The sequence below is a fragment of the Lissotriton vulgaris genome, chromosome 7 (genome assembly GCF_964263255.1).
Source record: "Lissotriton vulgaris chromosome 7, aLisVul1.2, whole genome shotgun sequence".
Classification (NCBI taxonomy): Eukaryota; Metazoa; Chordata; class Amphibia; order Caudata; family Salamandridae; genus Lissotriton; species Lissotriton vulgaris.
In genome coordinates this window covers 571,632,332-571,648,187 of record NC_141695.1, presented here as the reverse complement: position 1 = coordinate 571,648,187, position 15,856 = coordinate 571,632,332, and the positions used below count along the sequence as shown (strand labels likewise).

The 15,856-nt window shown below is 50.4% G+C and overlaps 1 protein-coding gene across 1 annotated transcript in view; it reads right to left on the bottom strand.

Annotated features, from left to right (window-relative positions):
* Positions 1-15,856, bottom strand: part of LOC147702040 (uncharacterized) — a 598,885-nt gene that overhangs the window by 107,701 nt on the left and 475,328 nt on the right. The window contains exon 5 of the mRNA XM_086928742.1: positions 348-674. Within this exon, the coding sequence (XP_086784868.1) occupies positions 348-674 (327 nt within the window). The remainder of the gene's footprint in view (positions 1-347; positions 675-15,856) is intronic.

Sequence of the window (15,856 nt, the reverse complement as noted above, 5' to 3'; positions counted from 1 at the left end):
AGATGCAAACACTAGAAGACATAGAGACCTAATATGAGAGGTGTCCGTTCCAATGCTTTGAAAACACCATCAGAGATGTATTGTTTAGATGTCAAATTTGGATATTTAAACATTTTATATTCGTGTGTTTTCACATCTCAAAGTGGATGGAACAGCTTGTGACTGGATATTTTGCAATATGAGTGAGAGAGTGTATGTAATCCTTCAGAAAAAACACTGAACTAAATTGCCTTATCAAAATTCACAATGTATTGTAATCTATGTCGATTATATTAATACCCTAATTGCCAATAAATCAAGAATCCACTTCTTTGAATTAATTATAGAATGATAACAGCTGAGCTCACCTTTGACAGTAGGTGTAATGTCGTTGGGGCCCCAAAACCCAGATTGTACTTTCACAAACAATTGATATCTCAAACGGTTGGACAATGAGATATTATTGATGTAGACCACTGCTTTGAATTCTTCATGTGGCGGAGTTGCAGGGATCTCCACCCATATTCTCGGATCATAGGTATAATTTTGTTGCGTCTTCTTGTCGACAACAGTAACATTTGATACATTTGTGTAGACCCTCACAGACTCTATCTCACTGGTGGCGTGACACCAAATTTCTGCTCTTCCGTTGCACCGTGTGCTAATTTCAGGGTTGCAGGAGATAGCCGATGCTGCTGAGAGACAAGAAGAGTCTGATTAACGCTGGCTCTGAAGTATTGCATTATATTTTATTGTAGCATTTGTATGGCGCTCCATACCTGTTTATTCCATTGCAGGCAGTGCTTAATTTGTAAAAAAAAAAAAAAAAAGGAGGTGCAGGTGCTGACAATTTTTCCAAGTAGGCCACAGCCCACTTCTCCCTCCGGTAAGCCCCACTTTCAACACTCGCACTGCCTCAGTATCTATCTTCTAACCAGTGCTTAATTTGTAAAACATTAAGTGCCAGGGCTCTCATCAAGAGCCCACTACAGCCTACACCACCAGTGTGCCCTGACAGTGCTGCCAATGTTAGTAACAAAACAGCTACTATCCATCACACTTCTCCTACAAGTGTGGCAACTATTCTAGTTTCCCAAGCTATAAGGTTAGCATAATTTGCAGGTAATAGTCATTTTTAACGTATACTGAATTAGTTAACAACTGTTTTTGTGCTCACTCTAAATCAGACAAACAGCCAACCATGTGGCAGACTGTCATAAGTGCTGGTGCTGCCAATAAAGTGCTGGTGCCCAGCACCAGCAACCACCTTCTCAAATTAAGCACTGCCTCCACGGTATAATCAAAGATGACTCCCTTACCCCTTGAGATAAATGTCCTCTATGCCACCCGGCGTGGCTCAAGCTTCGCTCCCAGTGATCCCTCTTTCGTGCTCTGACTATACCACAGTGGCAACCCCTCCTTGTGATAGCACTACAACCCCTCGCAGCTCCCTCCGTTGGCTTCTATCCATTCTTCAGCACTCAGACCTCCTTCCCTTCTGGGTGCGACCACCATATCCTCAGGGCAGCTAGGAGACACTGGTGTCTCTCAATGTCACAAACTGTTCGCTCTTTCTTGTTCAATTTTCTCGAGGCAAGGCATGTTACATAAATTGCCGCAAAAGATGATTGTGAATTTGTCTATGAGTCAACAGTTTAACTGTACTGCTTAACTGTTACATCTGTTTAAAACTTGAGCGCAGAATATGTAATGTTCTTAATTTAAAACGTTTAATAAAATGCTTAAAAAAAATTTAAGGTTACAGAGCAGTGCTATCTCAGTGCCTTTTATAATGCTGCTCCCATCCTCTGGAGAAGGAGGAGGCGAATCCCAAAATAACCATAAAGGTGCAAACATGACGCCAATAGTTGTTAAAATTAAAAAATAATGTTGAGTATAAGAGCAGATGCTCTAGATTTTAGGTAACAAGGAGAGGGAATTCATGACAAAAGAAATATTGACATTACAGATATGGTGACCTCAACCATGTTGCCTTGTCCGACTGCCTGACGTACGTTCCTGTGCCTTTGCTTTGCCAAATATGGATGTCTTCAAGCAAGCAGCAAGGGTCTCACACTGATAATGCTCTCTGTCTCAAACACAACGATGAGGGCAGAATATGGCCAGACAGCTTTATTTCTAGGCAGCGAGGAGTGCGCACTTTTAACTTGCTCTTCATTGTTGAGTACCTTTGCAGAAAACTTCATCTGCACCTGCGCAGTTCCAGCCTGCCTCGCCCCAGCTCAGCTACGGGAGCCTGGTGGCAGGCCACAGACAAAACTATCAAATCGGCGTGAGCAAAATTGATTTAACATGATGGTCTGAGTAACAAGCAGCCCTGCTATTCTGTAGAAGATGCAGTATCATCATGCCTCGACCAGGGTGGGATAGCCTGTTAAAACATACCAGGCAGCCACCCTGAAGGACAGGTACATTTATTTTTTAATAATTATCGGGCCAGCCACCCATTGAAGGAAAACTTTATAGCCCTGGCCCTGTGAAAAAAGAGCCGAGGCTGAGCACTGTAAAGCACCGGCCCAAATTAAGTACTGATTGCAGGGAGCTGAACCATTTTATTGGACTAGTAGTACACTGTCCCATGGATGAGCGCGTGGTAGTAAAAGTGTTGTACTTCTTGTGAACATATGTGGGGAACAATTTTGCTCCAAACTTCTTTGGGGTGTAGAGCCTTGAAGTGTGATGGAGGAATAAATGTGCTAAGTGTGCTTCTTCCGTCTTGGTGCCCTGTTTTTTTTGCCTTCTGTGCCACTGTTTTCCCCCTCCTTGCCCCCCGTTTTTTGCCTTCTGTGCCATTGTTTTTCCCCTCTTAGTGCCCCGTTTATTTGCCTTCTGTGCCACTGTTTTCCCCCTCCTTGTGCCCCGTTTTTTGCCTTCTGTGAGACTGTTTTCACCCTCCTTGTGCCCCGTTTTTGCCTTCTGTGCCACTGTTTTCCCCCTCTTTGTGCTTCGTGTTTTGCCTTCTGTGCCACTGTTTTCCCCCTCCTTGTGCCCCGTTTTTTTCCTTCTGAGCCAGTTTGCCCCCTCCTTGTGCCCCATATTTTGCGGCTGCCCGAGGCCACCGCAGGAGGCCACTCAAGAGGGCAGCCCTGTAGTGCCATCGGGCAGCCCACACCCCTTCTGTCTTCCCATAGGGGCAGGGACTCTCGTGGAGTCCCCTCCAGGGCGAGGACAGGGCCGCGTCACGTCCAGTGCGGTAGGCGTGGTGAAGGGTATATACCCCCCTCACCACGAGGACGACCTCTTTGTCGTCGCACCGGACATGCACGGCCGCTACCTCGCGGGACACGCCATCTCATCGTGGCACCTTCCCTGATGCGGTGTTGCCTTCTCGCAGGAGTCGCAAACTGTTTGGCGCGGAGAGTGCGGCTATGGTCATCCCCCCTCTGCTCGCTCCCCCCCTTTGGGGGTTGTAGCTGGGCTGGCGGCCTACTTAGGTGCAGGCCGCCGCTGGGGGGGTGAGTTGGCGGCCCGGATGTTGAGATCAGGGGTAGGGGAGACATCAGGTCCCCCTAGTGAGGGTGTCCCCATGGTGCGGCATAGATAGAGGCGGCCAGGCGGAGTCTGGGGTCGCCTCGTGGCCCCGCCACAACATGCGCTGCGGGCTTGGGAGGGGACATGGGGGCGTTGCGCCTTGACCTCCTACCCTGTCTCGCATCTCTGCCTGTCCTTTGCTTCAGTGACTTGGGGCGAGCAGGGCCTGGACTGTTGCGAGCCGCTTGGGAGCCCCTGCCAGGCTGCTCCTCACTCGGCTTCGGCTGGGTTGGCGTGCGGGGCCTATAGTGGGAATGCGTGTTGTGTTCATTATACGTGTGTCCCTCATGGGACACCTTACCCTGTGTGCTCGCCAGTGTCCCTGCGAGGACACCGTACCAGCAGTGAGGACACCAGCTGATGACTGTCAGAAGTGACAGTTACCAGCTGATCGCCGAGCTGACTGCAGCTGCGCTCCACGTTTGAGGAGCATGCGTGTTGGCCTTTGAATAAAGGAGTTTATAATTTACTTCTTGTTTGTTATTCATAACAAAACTGGCGACGAGGGGCCAACACGCAAAAAAAACTTTGCAGGCATAAAGGATAATAAAAGAATAATTGAACTATTAAAAGCGCGGAGTATGCAGAGCGTAAAGCTGAGAAGAAAAACGGAAAAAAAAGTAAATAAGGAAAACAGAAGACAGCCTCGAATTCAAGTGTGTCAACTGGCGTGTCAGCTGAAGCAGTGAGGCCGATATAAAAGGTAAAAGACTTTAATTGTGGCAAACAGTAACGTGAATGGACGAAAAACTGTGAACATGAGGGGATGTGCGTACAAGAGTAGAGCACAGTAGCCCAGAACTTGAGGAAAACTTGCAACTGCCAAACCAACGAAAGGAAAAAACGGTTGACAGAAGGAACTGTCAGGAAGCGGCTGAGGAGTCCTGAGCGGATTACACGTCGTTGCGTCAAAGCGTAATCGACGTTGGCGGCCATTCTGAGGAAGGCAATCTGGCAAAAGTACAAAGTGGTCTAGCCTATTCAATACAACCAGGAAGTGACAGCGAGGAAAATAGACGTGACGCTCCCAGTGCGTTTTTCAACAGAAACGAGAGAAGAAGCAGCACGCTGGTGGCAGCAAATAAAAACGAAGGAAAAACAGTAAATTTAATTTAAAAAAAAGAAAGCATACTTCACTGCAGCTGTGTAAGCGACTTCATTAAGAGTATTATGAATAAGAACACGCTTTAGAGACTGAGTGTGCGCCGATCTAGCAGCAGAAACAAAAAAAAGAAAACATAGCGTAGTAGTGCCGAAAGACATAGAAGTACATTACCATAGTCACGCTATAGAGACTGAGTGTACATCCATCTAGCAGCAGGAGGAAAAGAAAAGAAGAAGAAAAAATAGCATAGTAGTGTCAACAACTCACACATAAAGAAAATGAGTGACTTAGCTACAGGATGTATATGGAACCTCTCACCCCCTGAGGCATTTTTGCGTGCAGGTAGTGTACCAGTTTTAAAGTGGGAAGAGCTGAGGGACTATTTCCTCAACTACATTTCCACAATTGAAGTAGATACAGAATTGAAGCCCGAAAAAAAGTACAAGATGTTGATGCACAACTTAGGTGCAGGAGGAATAAAAGTGTATAATTCCATAAACAAAAAAACAAGAGGTGGAAATGATGGTGATGTGTTCTCCAACGCAATTGATGACCTAAACGCATACTATAAACCTACAGTTTGTGTTGGGGTAGACAGATACAAATTTTTCCATTGGAAACAAGGGAAGGAGGAGACAATAGATGACTATGTATCTGCTCTTAAAGATCTAGCGATTAACTGTCGTTTTGGAGGACTACACGATGAACTAATAAGGGATCAAATAGTAATGCAAGGCTCAAACGAGAACATTCAAGATAATCTTTGGGCAAAGGGGGAGTACCCACTGCAGAACATAATAGATATAGCGAGGAAAGCGGGACTTACTGGGCGATGTGCCAAAGCTGTGTTAAAAGACGAAAAAATAAAGAAAGAATCTGACCAGGTCAGCAAGGTGTCCGATCAAAAGAGTTGGAAAGTCAGCAAGCAAACTGTAAGAAAGGAAGACAATATACAACCAGAAAGAAGACAAGAGAAACGGGGAAAAGGATATTGTTACAGATGCCTGAGCACTGCACACATCGCATATGATTTTAGATGTCCCGCCCGTGAAGCAAGTGCACGTTCTGTGGCCTGATTGGTCATTTCAACAAGGCATGTAATAGGAAGAAACCACGATATGTAAAAGGAGTGGTAGACGAAGAAGATGAGTTGGATGATGACACAGATGAAGACATCAACATGTACATCCTCAACATAGACGATGAACAAGAAGAAGTAAAGGAAACAGGAAAAGGAGCTAAGACAAGAAAACCAATGTGTACCATGACAATTGGTGGGGTGGAAATAAACATAGCTGCAGATTCCGGCTTACCTTACACAATTGTGAATGAAAAGGTGTGGAAAGCAAAATGCAAGGAGGTGATCGGTGAGGGACTCAATAAACCAGACATAATTATCAAATCATTTGAGGAAAAACCAATTGAAATATTAGCATACAGGACTCTCAGGTTCATATTCAAGAGTAGAGAGGCTCAATGCAAACTCTATGTATCGAAGGTAGGACCATCTTTACTTGGATGGATGGACCAAGGAAGTCTAGGAATCAAGCTGGATCCTAACAGCCGTGAGCCAGTGCTTAGTATGACAGACGCAGACGACTACGCAGAATATCAAAGTAGAAAGCCTATCAAGATCGACAATGACACTAAAACAAATGAAATGGTTGAGTCACGCATAGCAAATGTAAGGGAATGTTCCAGCAAAATAACAAGGGATGAATGGTTGGAGGAACAAATGAAGAACAAAGACATAGGAATACCATCCATGCCTTGGGAAATGATTGGCATCGACGTGATTGGACCGGTGTCTGACGGGAATGAATTACAATATATAATGGTTATAATTGACCACTACACGAAATGGCCAGAAGTAAGGGTCAATAAAAAAGCTGATTCTCTGCACTTGGTCCAATATGGAAGACACCTTTACGCGTGAGGGATTACCAAAAAAGTTAGTAAGTGGTAAATGGGTACAATTCACATCAGACCTATTCAAAGGATACATGAAGAAGCACCACATCGAACACATAACAACGTCAATATACAACCCTGCGGGCAACGGAGCCATAGAGAAATTTAACTACTTGAAGGTAACATTCTGATAGCCACTTCAGGCCACCTGGACTGGAAGAGAGAAATAATGAAAACAATGTGAGCTTACAGGATAACGCCGTGCGAGTCTGCTGGCAACAGCCCTTTTGAACTCATGCGCGGACGGACTCCACTTACAAAGGACAATGTGGGCCGGGTTAAGGCTGCCCGCAGGGTACACTGGTCTCTTCAGTGGTGGTGAAAGAAAGACTAGCTCAAGCACAATCTAGGAGCAAGAGTTACGACGACAAGGAACCTGGGTGCTGGGAGGTGGAAATCAAGGCTGGAGATGTGGCGAAGGCAAGAAGAAGCAGACACTTCGGCAAGTGTCAAGAGAGATACACTAAACCTCTTACCGTTCGTGAAGGGTACTACAATTCTGCACGCCGGAGTGATGGGAAAGCCTGGCGTTTCTCAGCATTGTCATCTCGCAAACATCCCGCAAACGATACAGTGGGCAACACACTGTTTAAAACTACTGCAGAGCAATCTGGAACGCGGAAGGGTAGTACGGCAAGACAATACTTTTCTGACACTGAATCTGACATTGAACTTCCTGCAACCCTAGGGCGGAGAAGTGATGATGGTGAGCACGAAGGCACCCAACCAGAGGACTGTATGGCCTCTTCATCCAGACCTGCAGGTGCAAGGCGCAGGCTACCTGCCATCCCGGTCTGTGACCTGGCGCAACCTATGGACAGAAGCAGGGCTGGTAGACTGTTGGGACCGCCAGCTAAACTTAAGGACTATATATGTGGGTAGCGGAGCCTTATGCTCCCTTCCTGCTCTTGTTGGTTTCAGTTCTCCCCAAAGAAGGGGGATGTGTTGTGTTCATTATACGTGTGTCCCTCATGGGACACCTTACCCTGTGTGCTCGCCAGTGTCCCTGCGAGGACACCGTACCAGCAGTGAGGTCACCAGCTGATAACTGTCAGAAGTGACAGTTACCAGCTGATCGCCGAGCTGACTGCAGCTGCGCTCCACGTTTGAGGAGCATGCGTGTTGGCCTTTGAATAAAGGAGTTTATAATTTACTTCTGGTTTGTTATTCATAACAATGCGTTTCTGGAAAATGCTACATGTAGGGCTTGTGGCTGCACCTGTGTCCCATGCCCGCCGGGTGTCCCATATAGCACAGATCCCCCCCGGGGGAGAATCAAGGCAGAGGTCCGGGAAAGGGTCTCGCGCGTCGAGGTACCTACACACGTCGCACCCCCGCAACAAAAACGGGACACCAATGGGGTCTGCAAAGTATAAGGTTAAAAATGGTGAGGCCTGTCCGCTAGAGCGGACTACCGCAGCGCGGGTTACCGGGTTCGAGTATTGGCAGCGGTACAGGAATTCTGGGCAAATCACTTAAGTTCCCCGATTCTAAAACAAAGTAAGGTGTCCATTAGTAACGGCACGAGGGCTGAGCGAAATCTCCCCGTGCCTAGCAGAAATGAATGCGTCCTCATGTAACGCAACCTGCCCACGGAAAGCGCTCTGATACCCGATGCGCTGGTATACTTTGCACTATATAAGACGCGAAAGAACAAATGAATATAGAAATTATTTTGCCAACCTCAACGCGGGTTACCCGGTTTGAGTCTCGGCAGCGAACTGTAATTGTGGGCAAATCACAAATACCCCCGTCTCTAACATAAATCAATATGTACAGAGGTAACGGGACGAGGACATAGCAGTCAACCTCAACGCGGGTTACCGGGTTCGAGTCTCTGCAGCGAAACTGCGATGCGGGGCAAATCACTTAATATCCATGCGCACTTTTGCCATCTTAGTGAAACGATTGTGTAGGGTGAAACGTAATCCGTAGTCATTAATAGTGCAGAGTTAAAACTTTTACAAAAAGCGCGGTCGAGCGCCAGCGTGCGGCAAGCCTGCCAACCAGAGGGGCCCAGATAGCCATGGGCACGTATTCTTCACGGGATCGCGCTAAAAGGCGGGGCCCGTATTAGGGACTTGAGGGCTGAGGGCAGAAACTGAAATCCGTTTCCTTTTGGGGGGCCAGTTGTTCAGAGGTCGCGCCCGCTGGGCGACGGCTTGTTCCTTAACTTTACCCCTGGGGGAGGCCGCACTTCAGACGGGTCGCTCGGATTCAGAGCTTCCTTGTCGCGTATTTGCAGTAGCATCTCCCCCACCCATTGCCTATTCGGTACTTTAGCACCTACACTAGTCTGATGGAAAAGGATGTCTGCCTTCCTTTTGCTTTAGCAATTTTGAATGCCGATTTCGTCGGAAAGATGTAAAGAGTAAAATAGATTTCTGGACTACATGTCCCAGGATGCCCTGAGAGGCTATCCGACGATGAGATAATCACTAGTTTAAGAGACCAACTCCACCTCCAAAATGTCTGCCAAGGTACAGATGCTTGTCCGAGGTGCAGAAAACTGACTAGGAGGTGAGGTGATATGATCAATAAGCTCCCATTGTAAACAAAAGTTAAGCACGCGTAGATCTAAAACTTTGCGTTTGTTGCAGGCAACAGAATAACGAATTGACTTAAAGTAAAGGGACCGCGACCGAAGTGAGGAGTAAGGTAGGCGTGGCCATTGGATATTTCAATAAAACAATGTTGCATGGTTTTATCCATGCTCATAAACAATTAATGTTTCCAAACAACCCACGTTGTATAATCAAGAATAGTGAAGTTGCCAACTCTGGTTAATCACCGACTTTCTGTTTAGGTACAGAGAGTCGCACGCTGCGTAAGGGCGCTCGTAAACAACAGAACTTAGCTGGCCCCACAAATGAAAAAAGAGGAATAAAAACTTAAGGTAATTCCATCTCCAAAATGATTGTCTGAGCTCTGTAACCGCCCTATTGTAGTCATCGTTTGAGAAACTAAAAAGTCTCTTTTAATTACAAATAGAAAGACTGGGACCACCAACACGAGGAGATCGAGGGTAATATCCCAGCTATGTGAAAGGTATGAGATTTTCCATTAAATAAAATAGAAAGCGTCTTCCAATAAATACCGATGGGTCTGACTTAAAATGTCTTTTTTCAGAAAGACCCTAGTCGAATATAAAGAAAAATCCCTGGAATGAAGATTTAAAGAGATTATACAGATGAGGAGTATCATTAGCTCGAAAGGTATCTAGGGAGCTTGATTTTAGAGTCCACAAATAGATCGCTTTTGTAAACGAACACTTTCAATTAAACTCGTTCTTGTTTATATTTTGAACACAGAGTCAGAGCAAGAAAACTAAAGAGCCCTGATGAGAACCGAGGAAATCATATCTCAGGATTCGAAACACGTCGGCATGTCAAAAAGAGCATAAAGGAATAAAACGAGTGCTTTTCCTTGTAGTGTTTGTTCGATTCAAAGTTACCTGTATAAAGACCTGTTTGCGGGCAGCCTGCTCAGGATCAGGCGGTGCATGGGAGGCCGTGGTTACTTTCTGTAGCGTATGGGTCAGATACGACGTGGCAGATGCCGTTGTCAGGGGCACGCTGTGCACTGCTCCTCTCTCGCCCCCACCAGCCCCACAGCGAGCATTGCATGGCCCCCGGGCGCCACGTTACTATCAGGGAGTTAGAGTACGGGGGCGGCGCTGGAGGGGACGTGGGCAGCGGGCACGCGGGCAGCAGCTGCTATCTGCTCTCACACCTCTGGGCGCGGGGGGGATCAAGCCTGCCCAGAGCCTCGCCACCAGGTTTGGTGCGGCAGTGCTCGGTCGTGGTTTAAGAGCTCAACCGGGCACAGTTTTCTGTATTGTGCGGGCTGATGGGGGTGGACGTAAGTTTGGCTGCTGACGTGCACGCACGCTCTATGCCTATGCTCTCGCTCTCACGGCTTCTCTGCTTGGTGGCGCCGAATCTGACCGGCGGCCATTGTGACACTTCCTAACCCCTTGCTTCTGACCCCGTCAGTGGGTCTTCTTCCAAGCTAGCATATCTGTTCAGTCCCCTTCTTGCAGGGCCCACGTGGTCGGCCGGCCCCTTCGGCACCGGTCTAGCACAGCGGGGGTAACTCGGGGGCAGTCATCGGGACAGCGTGCATTGCAGAGGCCGCCGCACCCTCCCGTAGGGGGGGGAGGCTCGAGGGCCGGCGCCATAACCCACGCGGTGCCAGCAGTGGGGGTGAACTGGTTCTGGGCGCCCCGAAGCGGCCAGGAACCAGTGGAAGCGGGGTGCGCACCAGCCACCCCAACAGGAAGTGACCTCGTGACCCGGGCGCCCCCAGGGGGCGACCAATGGTCAACCTTGCTACCTTTGAACCCCCCAATGAGGGGGGTTCACCTGAGACCCTCTAGGGGGCTCAGGGGGATTTAAGCACCGCCGCTCCCCAGCAGAAGCACAACGTCTTCAAGGAGCTGGGAGAGCGGCGCGACAACGACATCGTTTGAAGCGGAAGGAAGAACCAAGGATCGACTGCTGCAGGAGACGACGAGGGACAGCCGAAGCAGAAGGAAGACGAACCTATCCCCCCCCATCCCGGACGTCGGTGTTCGCCCGGGACGGCACCGCAGAGTAGCGCGCCGCTCCATCCTCTCGCCCAGCTCCGTGAGACTGCAACACGGACATTTGCGAAGCGACAGAGACGAAGTACGAGCTCGGCGGCGCAGCCAAGCTCCACCGCGGTAAGCGACTCGACTTTCCCCGCTTTCCGGCCCCGGCCCGGAGTTTCTCCCTCGATCCAGCGGCGCAGAACTCAGCCCGCAGAAACCAGGCCAGGGCCCATCGACACGATCCAGCGGCGCAGAAGACAGCCCGCTAAAAAACCTCTCGCAGCCGGAGCAAGCCACACCTCCCCGCCGACCACGTGGGAGAGCGCGCCGCGCGAACGCGCCCGCTCGGTCTCCCCCTTGAAACCTCACGCATCAGGCGGTGCGGACCAGAGAAAAGGGTACATCGTGCTCAGAGCCCGCTGAAGGCACACGCATCACGCGGTGCCACCGCAAACGGCCTGACGCAGACGCAGGGGGAAGAAGGCAACATGGCGGAGGATCAGCCAGAAGAAATGGCGGAGGTGTTGAAAAGGATCCGCGAAATATCGGCGGTACACGGCGACGACTGGCTCCAACCTCATTTTGGCCAAAGGGAAGGAGAATAGGCCGGAGGGCCAGGCGGAGGAAGAAGCGGGCCCCTCAGCACCCAAGAAGCCCAAGACCACACCCCGGAAGAAGACGTCTAAAAGAAACCCCCCAAAGAAGGTGCGCCAGAAGCCCTCACCGCCGAGGCTGGACGACGCCAAGCAGGGCGAGATGACCGGCAGAGCAGTTAATGGTGAGCATATTAGTACCATTGTTAAAGAATGCTTGAGATTGCTGGCGCCAGCCTTGCTTAATGGCACAGGGCAGGGGGCTGCATGGCCTAGGGAACAGCGCGCGGAGGAAGCAGGGGGTATGACATGGCATATGGTTGACCCGGGGTGGGCACGGCAGACAAGGGTCCAGGAGCAGGTGGGCCTGTCCGCGCAGGGTGAACAGGTTTCTCCGCTACCCGGTTGGGGGTACACTACTTCGTCCGGGAGCCCAGGGTCGGGTGGGCTAGGCACTGACCTCTATGTTAGGCCATCTCCCGGACCGGCCTCCTTGACGACAAAAGCCACTGGGCTGGCATGCCTTATTCCTCTTGCAGTGAAGGAGAGGATATGGCGCAAGGAGTTTATAGATATATTTTCACTGTTGGAAATACAGCTAGAGGGCCTCGACCTGACCACATGTGACAGGAAGGAGGATGACAAAGGGAAAGGCGCGGGGCCAGAAAGGAGCGGAATTTTGAGAATTGGCTAGACGCATTCAGAATTATGGCGTGTATCATAGTAGAGAGGTTCCCCCATTGCGCAGCTGACCTATGGTTATACGAAGCCAATATACACTTAGCACAGAGGCAATTCCCTGGGGACGCCTGGTTGGAATACGATAAAGGGTTTAGATTAAAGATGCAGAGGCACCCAGAGATGGAGTGGAATGAGGAAGACGTATCAGGTTTCATTCATAAGATGCTCGCGGCCAAAGAAGTGAAAACCTGGACAGGCAAATATGACCAGTCCTTTCGGAGCTCTTCCCATAAGGGGAAGAACAAATCTTACCAAAAGCATTCCTCGGGGAGATCCAACTCCCCGCCCACAACCAAGGCAATATGCTGGAGATATGAAGCAGGGGACTGTTCATGGGGCTCCTCGTGCAAATTCCAACACGCATGCTCGAGCTGTGGGGTAGGCACGCCGCGGTGGCATGCAAAGGCTCCAAGCGCGAATCAAAAGGCGACAAGAAAGAGAAACACAAGAAGCACTAGCCCTGAGGCTAGTGGGGGCGGGGCTCTAGTAGACATTCAACATTGCCAGCTGGCTAGGTCCCCCATTAATATGCAACAGCTGCGCAGATTAGCAAACAAATACCCAAACAAGGCGGATGCCAGAGTACTGGTGGAAGGCTTTCAGGAAGGTTTCATTATCCCATTCCATGGCCCGTTACCACTGGAGGGAGCGAACAACTTACAATCAGCGAGGCAACACCCCAGGGTGGTAAGCACAAAAATAGAGAAGGAGAAGAGCTTGGGTAGAATCGAGGGCCCCCTTCCTAAGGAACTGCACGCAGGTATAGTCGTCTCCCCACTGGGAGTGGTCCCCAAGAAAGAGAAGGGTCAATTTAGACTAATACACCACTTGTCATATCCCGAAGGATCGTCCGTGAATGATGGAATTGACCCAGAAGCATGCTCAGTTGGTTATGCGTCAGTGGACGATGCGATCGCACTAGTCAAGGCATCAGGAAAGGGATCCCTCATGGCCAAGGCGGACATTGAATCTGCCTTTCGCCTATTGCCGGTTCACCCGGCCAGTTTCCATCTACTGGGTTTCCAATGGGAGGGAGACATATATTTCGACAAGGCCATGCCCATGGGCTGTGCCATATCCTGCGCCTATTTTGAACAATTCGCCACTTTCTTGGAGTGGGCCCTCCATGACATGCACCAAGAAGGCGGAAAACTGCACTACCTGGACAACTTCCTTTTCACCGGCCCAGCAGGATCCACGATGTGTGCTAGTACACTGGCAGCATTTGAAGCCCTGACAAAGTCACTTGGGGTCCCCCTAGCAAAAGAGAAGACGACAGGCCCAACCACAAGACTTACGTTCCTGGGCATAGAGCTGGACTCCATGGCAGGGACCGCCAGGCTGCCCCCAGACAAAGTGCAGGAATTCAGGGAAGAAATTGCCAAACTACGGGGTCGGAACAAGGCCACCCTTAGGGATATCCAAGGAGTGATAGGTAGACTGAATTTTGCAGCTAGGGTCATCCCGCCCGCGAGGGTCTTTTCCAGGCGCCTAACCGCGCTGACAGCCGGCGTTACCCATAAACACCATCACATCCGGCTGAGTGCGGGTGTAAGACAGGATCTGCAAGTGTGGGACGAATTCCTGCGGGAGTTCAATGGTGTTCTGATCTGGAGAAAAGGTTGGGTGACCGCTGAGCAGTTATCCCTCTACACGGACGCGGCTGGGAGCCTGGGTTTTGGGGCGGTCCTGGGAAACAGATGGTGTGCCAGCCAGTGGCCAGACAGGTGGCATGCGCAGGGGCTCACAAAAAACATCACTTTCCTCGAGCTATTCCCAATAATAGTGGCTCTGACCGTCTGGAAAGAGGAGATAAGAAACCTGAAACTCACCCTATGGTCTGATAACAAGGGGGTAGTGCAGGCCATTAACAGAGGCGCAGCAAGATGCCCTGACATGTTGAGGCTAATGCGGCAGTTGGTTAAATTGCAGCTGGAGGGGAACCTGGAGCTGAAGGCTCGACACGTGCCAGGGACAGAGAACACAGCTGCAGATGCGTTATCCCGGACCCAAATGAAGCGGTTCAGACAACTGGTACCCGGGGCGAACAGGGAGATGACCCCCTTTCCACCATACCTGTGGGACCTGGGGGGGTTGACCTCTCCAGACTAATTGGGCGCTCGCTCACCTCTGAGGCACACAAGAGATACAAGAAATACGCAAGCACAGTAATGAGAATTGGGGGCATAAAGTCATTGGAGGACAAGGCCGAGGCGCGCACAGCAGTTGAGAAATTCGTGCAATGGGCATTCGACGCCAAGAAAACAAGATCTTGGGCCCAGGCGCATCTGTCCGCCATAGCTCACTTTGCCAGGCTCTACACAGGTGAGGACCCCACGGCCTCTGCCTATCTAAAAACAGCCCTGAAAGGCTGGCGAAGGGTTGAGGGGACCAAGAAGGACGGCAGGCGCCCCATTGACTTCGACAAGCTGGGGCGGCTACTGAGTACCTTAACCAGCATCATTTCAGACAAACACGAGCTGCTACTGTTCAGGGCAGCCTTCACCACGGCATTCTTTGGGGCATTCCGTGTAAGTGAGATAGTGGCTCCCAACAAATCAGGCCCGGCACAGCGTTGCCTGCAAGCTAGGGACATCAAGCCGATGGTGAGGGCCGTTGAGCTCACGCTGAGGCAGTCCAAAACGGACAGGGCACGAAAGGGGACGGCGATACGCCTACATTGCATCCCAGAGGCTGGGCTCTGCGCGGTGTGCTGGCTTTTTAAGTACATGGCGGCCCGCCCGGCGGGCGAGGGCCCCCTCTTCATACATCGGGATGGAAGGAACCTGAGCAGGTTCCAATTCACGGCTGTAATGCGTCAGGGCCTTGGTAAGGCCGGTTTCCAGGCAACATCATTTGCTCCTCATTCCTTCAGGACCGGCGCAGCGACCTCGGCATCGCAGCATGGCATGCCGGAGGACAGGATCCAGGCCGTGGGCAGATGGCGTTCCAGGGCCTACAAGTCGTACATACGCCCACATCTCATATAAAAAAAAAAAAAAAAAAAAAAAAAAGAGAGAGAAGAAAGGAACAAGAGGGGAAGTGGGGGGGGGGAGCAGCCACCTTGGGATGCCGCACGGCAGGGTTTCTTGCCCTCCCTCGACCACACCCGGTGCGCAGCAAGCCACCTTAATGGAACATTTTCTCTTGACAGGGGGACGCCCGCGGCTTGTCTGGGTGGTGGGACATTCATTTGTGTCCAGAATGGAGTCCTGGTGGCGGCGAGCGGGGCACAAAGAAAGCAGACCCAAGGCGACATACATCCGCTGGATAGGACGGCCCGGCATGAGATGGGAGCAGTTACTGCCGACCTTGGACGGCCTTATGGCAGACTCAGCGTGG